Below are 9,530 nucleotides of genomic sequence, written 5' to 3' on the forward strand. Positions count from 1 at the left end.
TGTCGTGCAAGGCATGAACGTAAAATTACTACGCCCCCGTTGTCCTTCGCTTTCGTAACGACTCTCGTCGTGGTGCTCATCATAACGGTGAGATGCCTGCAACGGCGAATATGGAGCGGTTACGGAACTAGGGAACATCGTGATACATATGGATATAGGAGAAACAACTCAGATACCAAAGGATGCATCGATCTTTCGACGATAATTAAATAGACTCGTACCGCACTATTACCAAAAGTGGCTCGAAAACGACAAGTGATGAATATACTGAAAATGAACGGCGAAGGAAAGGAGGGGCAATGTCGCTGTCTTGGACGTACATGAATAATGTATTTTCATTTTAGTTATAAAATAATTTCTTTGAAATGACACAAAAGAAGTTTGCAAAAATAACCGTCTAATCATTGAGCGTACAAAAGTTTCAAAAACCTTGAACATCCTGTATATTATCAGCTTATTGATATAAAATCGAATTCTGGCCAGACCGAGCATTATATTATTTTGATTCCCGCCATTTTGACTTTTAATAAACGTGGCGTTTCCGTGTGTCTCTATCGTTTTGCATTACATTACATTATTAACGTAACAATGAAAATTCGCTACCTGTGTAAAATTATAATATCAATTTCGCTGAAGATTTGTAAACGGCTTGTACGCGTGTGTCGTTAACTGCCTGTATATACCAGAAGATGCGATTCGGTATCCAGTCTGGAAATACACTGTACATAGTTGCTACTCGCTGTAAATCTAAGCAATGTTAAATCATAATGTACTCAGGCGCAAGTTGTAGCATAGAATACGAATAATGGAATATATATACAGATACATATAGGCACACTGAATTTACATTGATAATTGTATTATTCCAGTTATGTTAAGTTTCGTAACGGCAGAAGATATACATATTCGTGAAAGGATACAATTTTATTTAACCATCTTCGACGGGAAAGTTACCGTTATCGTTGTTAATTCTGCGTTATCTCTCAAGTTTGTATGGAAGGCGACTTTGTATTTGTACGACACACGTCTTGGCTTGTTAAGAGATGGATTACGCTTAGTTACCGAAGAAGCATAAGGGAGCGGTGCTCCTTCGTTTTTATAATTGGATATAAAAAAGTTATAATTTAATGGATGCAATCGATATCATTTAGAAAGGAGCGAGTCAAAAGAAAATTAAAAAAAAATTAATAAGAATTAATTACATATAATGTATAATATATTATACTATATATAATATATATTCGTTTAATGATATTTTTATTAGAAATTCAGCTAACTTTTATTATATATATATATTATATATAATATAACTATTATATATTATATGTACTAGGTGACAAAGATTAAAGAAATTAATTTAATTTCTGATATATATAAATATAATATATATAGAAATTTATATAATTTCTATATTTTATATATTTAATATAGTTTCTAATTTAATTTAGTTTCTAATCTTTGAAACAAGCATTTAATCTCAAAATCGTTAAATTTGTCTTTTTACTTTTAAGTGGTACTTTTCAAAGTAATCGAAAAAAAATTATATTTAAAAAAATTAATTTCGGAGTTTAAATCTTGAATCTTATAAATAAAATTTAAATTCGTTTTATAGATCAGATTTTTATGTCACATCGATTTCGTATTTTTATGCCGTTAATTTTGAATGATATCTTTAATAATTTAGTCATGAATACACCTAATCTGTTCAACTCTTCCACAAAATAATTATAAAGAATTTATCGGATAATTTTGAAAAATATTCCTATTTCAATTTCTCGTGATACTGAATATAGCATTTTTCAAGACTTTGCGCTCTATTTGAACTAAAAAAAAAAACTCGAATGCAGTCTAATGCGTGTTACTTTCACAAACTGCTTTCTAGTCTCGCAGAATCGTTAACATTCCGAACATTTTCGGAATAAACGGAATTTTATTGCGAGTATTTTTCGATACTAAAATCTGCTTGGACGGAAGGTGTAATGAACTGTGTATAACATTGATTATTAATTAACTTCATTTAGCGAGAGCAGCGAGGAAAATTCATCATACAGCATGCGTGGCCAAGCCTTTTCGAATAGAGAGAATCGTTGTACACCGCTCTCTTGTACGTAACATGATTAAAAAAGAAAAGAAAAAGAAAGAGAGAGACATAGATCATGTAAATTTAATATTTCGTAATTCGTTCAAGCATCTTCGAATTTGTATAATATTTCTATACTGGCACAATGTATGTAATAAACTGTCGAACAAAAGCTTTTTGATGAGATTCTTTTATTTTGAGTGCTTAGTTGTTTGTAAAACGTATATTTCGAAAATTTAGTAATTTTTTTAGACGCTCATTAATTATATTTAAAAATTTAAACAAAGTACAAACTTTTAGAATACGTTTTTGCGAAATTACAATTTAGTGGATTTCTAACAAAAAATAATTACAATTATTAAATAATTACAATCACAATGTAATTATTGGAATTATTGGAATTATTGTAATTATATGATAATTACAATTACAATCGTTAAATAATTCTAATCTCGATCTTAATCCCATTTCAATTAAATTATTTAATATTAATTACAAAGAGAAATAAAATTTTATAGAGAGGGCATAGTGGAAAAATAATTATTAAAATTTGAAAGTGTTCATCGTTCGATAATTATCGAAAGAAAAAACCATTTATGTAATAAGAACTTATTTATAGGCTTATGTTAATTAATGCTTGATTTATGCTTCGATCTTAATCATAAAATCCTAAAATTCACCCAATGGAATAGTTAATTAAGATCAATTATGACTAGAGACTCTTCAATCAGAGACTGGCCATAAGAATATATAAGAATAATTTCGCATACATCATGCATATACACTAATATTGATGGAGGAGTGAGATGCCTATACTCCTTTCTCGCTCGAAGAAATTTGACAAAATCCTTGGTCAGTCTCTGATTAAAGGATCTCTAATTATGACTAGAATAAGGAGTCAAATCATAAAGGGTATCGATTTCTGATTAGTCAGATTTTGAGTTCCTTTAAACGCCGCCATTTGCAAATATTTTCGATGCGGTAATGAATCTGTGAATTGAAGTACGGTCAACGCGATGCTGCAAACGCTTTGAAGCTTTTTTAACTGGTTAGTTTGTAAAATTCTTTCTTCTAATTGGTTCATTAAATGCTTCAAAGCATTTGTAGTGAGACTTTGACCATAGCCTTAGTGTGAACAATTGTTTCATAATGTAAAAGATGCGAACGCGAAATCAAACTATCAACTGTCAACCATGGTGGAATTGTGCTGTTTCCGGTTTCCGGCCATGGCATCTTTTCGGTCTTATATCTTAACTCCTAACTCAGCAAACGAGAATGGATTGAAATGAATTAAAATGGATTCAGATTTTTCAGAAATATTGATTCACGAATGTTAAAATGAATGCTTTTCAATTCTGAATGCATTTTTATTCATTTATAAGAATTGCATGGAACATATCTCTATGCCTTACAATCTAAAAATAATATTAGCTTTTTCTGTGCACACAAACACAATTGTGAATATTGTTCAATTCAAAATTTTGAATAAAAAATGCAATTCTTCAATCCAATTGCATCTAATTGAATCTAATTGAATCCAATTGAATCCAATTAATCCAACAAAAAGTATTCGCTATTTAAAATACGTATTCGGATAGAAAAAAATTTCAATCTATTTTAATCCATTCTCGTTTGCTAGAAACTCCTACTAGAGGAACTCTAATTATGACTGGCTCCTATTGGCTGAATTTTAGAATTTTAGGATTAAGATTACAGTATAAATCAAGCATAAATATTTTTCATAAACAATGATATCACATACTTGATGATGATCGATGCACCTGTTGCGTTTCTCGCTCCACTTCAAATCTGCAGATGAGAAATGCTGATACCAAGATCTTCCAAAGCTGCGGAACTTCAAAACGTCAAAAAATCGTCTATCGTCAATTAAATTGTCTTTGCGTTAATGCAACATACGCGACGTTACGAGGATGGCACGGAATCATTCTGAAATTCACTACCGATCGCGGCAATGAGTATATGGTAATAAAGTATATACTAACAAAGGTAATAAAGTATATACATTCAAGAAAGAAAAAGATCCTTGACAATCTCCCATGCACGAGATACGCTTCTCGAATATTCTAAATGATATAAAAGTAAGGAATATAGAACAACTCTAGCACAGAATCTTCAGTTCGTGGCGCGTTCTATAAGCGATGGCGAAATCTATTGAAATCACGAGAATCGCAATCTCGAGACTATCGATAATCGCAACTGTGGCGCCGCCGGTGAAAAAGAATATAGTTCATTTCAGTTGGCTTCCACTTGAGCCGCAAGCTACAAATTATTTGAATTGGTTTTTTGACTGTTTTAGATATTTGTTTCTCTTGGTTATTATAATAATAGAGATAATCGTGCAAATATGGATACCGATAAAAATACCATGCTCGCAGTTTTGCAGCTTTTGAAGAAGTACAATTTTAAGGTAAGTTAGAAAATATTCTTTCTCCAAATCCTAACCTGCATTCGGTGTTATTGAAAAATTTAATAAATAGATCTTTTCACTCACATGCATAATTAGAAACAAATAGCTACGTATTTTTATTATTTTGTGTTTTTAGGGAACTGAGGAATTATTTAGAAAAGAAGCTAATCTTACTGATATTTCGATTGATGATTCTCAACAATCTGATTCTGATGTGACTAGTGTCCTTTCAGCTTATAAAAGCGAAGGTGATCCTGCACAATATGAGAAAGCATATAGCGAATTGAAAAAGTTTGTGGAAGGAGCCTTAGATATTTATAAGGTAAGCCAAAGTTATCATTAATACATATGTGAAAGTATTTTATATTACATCATAAATATTATAACATAAATATGTAGCTTTATATCATACCTGTTCAAAACTTGACTTGTTCATAAGCTACACGTTTCTTCCTTTCCATCATCTCTTCGTACAAGAAAATAAAGAATAGATCCTAAAGTAGCCAGTTACTGTAGAGCTTTAGTATCTAGTCTTTTAGTGTATAGTCAGTGTATGATCAATTTAAACTTCTGTTTCTTTTTTAATTTTTGTTCTGTCTTCTCTCTGCTCAATAAGATAATGAAGGAAAGGGAGGAAGTATTTACAAATTAAATTTTATATAAATCTGCTTATATATTGTTTCATATAATAATTTATTATATAAAGCAATGATTTATATTTATTAAATCTCCTGTTGCCTGGACAATGTATAATTGTATACCTTTCATTAGCAATCTGTATCTTTGAACTTATTGTTAGTGCAAATTTTTATATTGTTCTAGAGTGTATAAAAATTTCAAGAAATTCTTGTGTATTTGTGAAAGCTTTAACAAGTTTTTTCCTAGAAATTAGAAATCGAGTTGTGTTTTACTTATTTTTTATAGATTTAAAATTATCTATCAGAATTCACAATCAAAAAATTGATTGCACTTTGAAAGTCTTATATTAATGGCAGAAGATTAGTATAAGATATAATAATAGCATTAATATGAACTTGTATTATGCAAGATTATATTATATTCTATACAAGATTATATATAATGATAGCATGAGTTGGGAACCATATTATATCCAGTTTTGGTGCACATGTATTTGGAATTGGTTTATAATAATCATTCTCAAGAAGCAAAACAACTCATGGAAAAGTTCAGTGGAAACTTACAAGAGTATTATCAGGATGACTTGAAAAGATTATCCAACGTAACAAAACGGGAACAAATGGCAGGGAATGAATTAACCGACACTTTTAAGTAAACATAGAAGCGAGCAATATATGATGAATATTATTCAGACCTAAGAATAATTTAAACCTAAGTATCATTTGATATCTGTACTTACAGATCTAATCAGTTTATAATCAGAATGTCGAGGGATACTCTTTCGATACTAAAACGACATTTGCAAGAAAAGAAACATAGCGTTTTATTAAATATCATACAGGAGCATCTTTACTTTGATATGTATGAAGGTGTTGCTCGTAATAAACAACAGATAGAAGCAACATCTGGAGCTATGGTAGGAGAGGCTACCAGGCAAGGTAATAAAATTTCTTTATTTGTAACAAGAGAATTATTTCTTATTTTTATGCTTTATATATATAAAAAAAAAGTATTAATTAAATTATTAAAATGTAGATAACAAGGTCAAAGTCTATTATGGACTTTTAAAGGAACCTGATATTCAATGTATGGAGCCAAATAAAGAAGAGGAAGATGATAAAGAAGGTACAGATGGTGATAAACCAAAAAAGAAAAAGGCTAAGAAAGATCCCTTATTTTCAAAGAAGACGAAATCTGATCCGAATGCACCAGCTGTAGGCAGAATGCCGTTACCCAATCTGTAAGATAAATATGTCTTGCTAGATTTTTTAATGATTTACTTCTGTTGATGTTAAAGAATTAGGATATTTCGCTTCGGTCTCACACAATTTACATCTTTTCAATTTAGGAAAGATGCGGATAAACTGGAAAAAATTAAATCCTTGAGGGAAGCATCAAAGAGAGTCGTCCTTGGACCTGACACATTACCATCTATATGTTTTTATACTATGTTAAACACAATTTACACGTAAGTATATGAAATTAAATTTTCTCATTAATATCCATTTCATAAATCTTTTGTAATTAGTGTAACAGCGGCAGAAATAGCAGAGGACTCAAGTTTATTAGCTACCGGATTTAGCAATTCTACCATAAAAGTATGGAGTTTAATTCCACAAAAATTGAGGTTGATGAAAACGGGTGAACCATTACAAGATATTAATAGAGAAGCAGGTAACACATAAAATCATGATAAATCATGATTTTATTTATATTATTTTATTTATATTATTCTAAAATGTGTTGCAAAAAACTTTATAGAAGACGTATTGGTTAGAATGATGGATGAACGAACATCTGAAACTACGAAAAACCTGTATGGTCACAGTGGGCCAATTTATAGTCTTTCATTTAGTCCAGACAGAAATCTTCTGCTTTCGTCATCAGAAGATACCACAAGTAATGTTTATTCAATCATATAATGAAAGTTATTAGTGTAATTATTCATATAATATTAGTACATTAAAGATAAATTAAAGATAAATTAAATTAATGTAATAATTTTAATTGTTCAGTAAGGCTATGGTCACTGCATACATGGACATGTGTCGTTTGTTACAAAGGCCATCTATTTCCCGTATGGTGCGTACGATTCTCACCGCACGGTTATTACTTTTCAAGTGCCTCGAATGACAAAACTGCCAGATTATGGGCGACTGACTCTCATCAACCATTACGAATATTTTCTGGCCATTATTCAGATGTTGATGTGAGTTAACATTTACTATAGTTACTATAGTTAATTTATTTGTTTGATTATTCATTGATGATGCAACATCTTAAAATCGAGACTGGGCTTGTTCGCGATTGTCTAGCATGGTAGACTCGTGCGCTGTCCACCATGCGTGCTCTGTTTGATCGTTAGAAACAATTAACTGTTATTTCATTATCTTTATAGGTAATTCAGTTTCATCCAAATTCGAATTATATCGCGAGTGGTTCAAGTGATATGACCGTGAGATTATGGGATTGTGTAACTGGCAATCAAGTCCGATTGATGACTGGGCATAAAGGACCGATTTTTTCTTTAGCTTTCTCAACAGAAGGTCGCTTTTTAGCTTCAGCTGGGGCAGATCATCGTGTGCTTGTGTGGGATTTGGCACACGGTCACCTTGTTGCAGCCTTATCTGGTCATACAGGGAATATTCATTGTTTATCATTTAGTCGGGATGGCAATATTCTAGTATCAGGTATTTTCATCATTCATCACTTTACGTAAATCAAATAAAAATGTATCGAACAACAATCGATTGCCTTTGACAGGTTCCTTGGACTGTACATTGAAATTATGGGATTTCATAAAATTAGCAGAAGAGATGAGTTTGGAAGATGTCAACGTTTCGCACAATCCAGATGTAAAAACAAACTCGGAATCTTATCTACTACGTACCTTCCCGACAAAAAACACATCTGTCTTAACGTTACATTTTTCACGTAGAAATTTATTACTGGGTATTGGCATGTTTGAGTCGGCATAATCCACGGAGATTTTGCGCCCATGTGATTTATCGTTACATAAATTAAAATATAACTTAAATCTATATATGTACAGATAATTTAAATAATCTATCATAAATGTATCATAAAAGTTATTAATAAATTTTTCACATTTACTATTTTCTTCGTGTTGTCATTATTAATAAATACAACATTCAATTTTTCTTGATGTATGATAAAATATGATTCGGTAGAAGTTATATTTTCCTTGATATTGATAGACTCTGAAATAAATTGCTTTATTTGTATTTAAGCGCTTTCATTTGATATGCTTATCATTGTATAAATTAAAGTTTGAGTAGAAGAAAATTATACTGTAAAAATCGATCTACTTTTTACTCAATAAAAGACCGATTTTTACAGAAATCTAATTTTATACTGAAAATTGCTTATTTTGAGTATTAAAATACTATTGTTCAAAAAGTACTTAGACATAAATTCATGAAAATTTTTCTTAGAATTTTTATATAAAATTAAAATAAAAAAAATTTAGATTTTTAATTTTCTAACTTTAAACATTTTTTCAGATTTTTTATACAAATTGGAATACTTTAGAAATACCAAAAAAAATATCTATATCTCTTCTAGAATTTTTCATATATGCGAATTCTGAAATATTCTGACATTTCTCAATCTATAATTTGTAATGAAATGTTATAAAATCTGAACAAGTTTAAAGTATTTTTTCTAGAAATTATAGAATTTTAAAATCTCAGAATTCATATATATATATATATATATATATGAAAAATTCTAATAAAAGATATAGACTTTCTCAGTATTTCTGAAAAGTATTTCAATTTATATAAAATTCTGAGACAATTTTCACCACAAATAGAATAAGTCACTTATTTCAGATACTCTTAATATTATAATAAAATAAAATTTCTTAAATCTTAGCATTTCATTGCATATTAAAATAGAATAGAGTAAGTACTTCATCTTATTGAACAATAATGTTTTTAATACTCAAAATATAATGTATCTTTCAATATTAAATTTCTATAAAACGGGAGCGATATGATACGCACGATCAATAATTCGCACAAATTTGTAATTCGTGCAATAGCATGCGATAGCGAGCAAGTGAATGGGTGAACGGCGATAGTTCGACGAATTCGATGTCGATCTCGCAGTAACAGCCGATCCGTGATCCGTGTATCAGTAGAATCAGTACTATCAATCGCAAGCGAGAGGTGATTAATATACACGCGCACACACGGAAAGGCCGGTCGGAGCAAAAAATCATTGACAGAAAAAGACAAGTAGTAGAGAAATGAGATGTCCAAACGCGAACGAAAGTAAGTAGGCGTTTCTCCGGCATTCTGGTTTTCACCTGGGCGTTGTCTCCGTCGAGACCGTTGTATTTCACTCTTGCTTTCCACG

General features: G+C 30.5%; 1 protein-coding gene across 1 annotated transcript; it reads left to right on the forward strand.

Moving 5' to 3' along the window:
* The first annotated feature begins 4,445 nt into the window (after positions 1-4,445).
* Positions 4,446-8,263, forward strand: LOC105624096 (transcription initiation factor TFIID subunit 5). Its single transcript, XM_012205456.1, has 11 exons — positions 4,446-4,508; positions 4,645-4,830; positions 5,596-5,798; positions 5,889-6,085; positions 6,183-6,387; positions 6,496-6,615; positions 6,676-6,821; positions 6,909-7,046; positions 7,163-7,356; positions 7,546-7,837; positions 7,911-8,263. The coding sequence occupies exons 1-11, from the start codon at positions 4,446-4,448 to the stop codon at positions 8,123-8,125; spliced, it is 1,959 nt and encodes a 652-aa protein (XP_012060846.1). The 3' UTR covers positions 8,126-8,263.
* Positions 8,264-9,530: the final 1,267 nt, after the last annotated feature.

The sequence above is a fragment of the Atta cephalotes genome (assembly GCF_000143395.1).
Source record: "Atta cephalotes unplaced genomic scaffold scaffold00073, whole genome shotgun sequence".
Taxonomy (NCBI): Eukaryota; Metazoa; Arthropoda; class Insecta; order Hymenoptera; family Formicidae; genus Atta; species Atta cephalotes.

Excerpts from the sequence above, each read along its gene's own strand:
- LOC105624096 (XM_012205456.1), top strand. The coding sequence starts at position 4,446 with ATGGATACCGATAAAAATACCATGCTCGCAGTTTTGCAGCTTTTGAAG. Across the intron at positions 6,086-6,182 it reads AGGAGAGGCTACCAGGCAAG|ATAACAAGGTCAAAGTCTAT; the intron begins GTAATAAAATTT and ends ATTAAAATGTAG. Across the intron at positions 6,822-6,908 it reads AGATATTAATAGAGAAGCAG|AAGACGTATTGGTTAGAATG; the intron begins GTAACACATAAA and ends AAAACTTTATAG.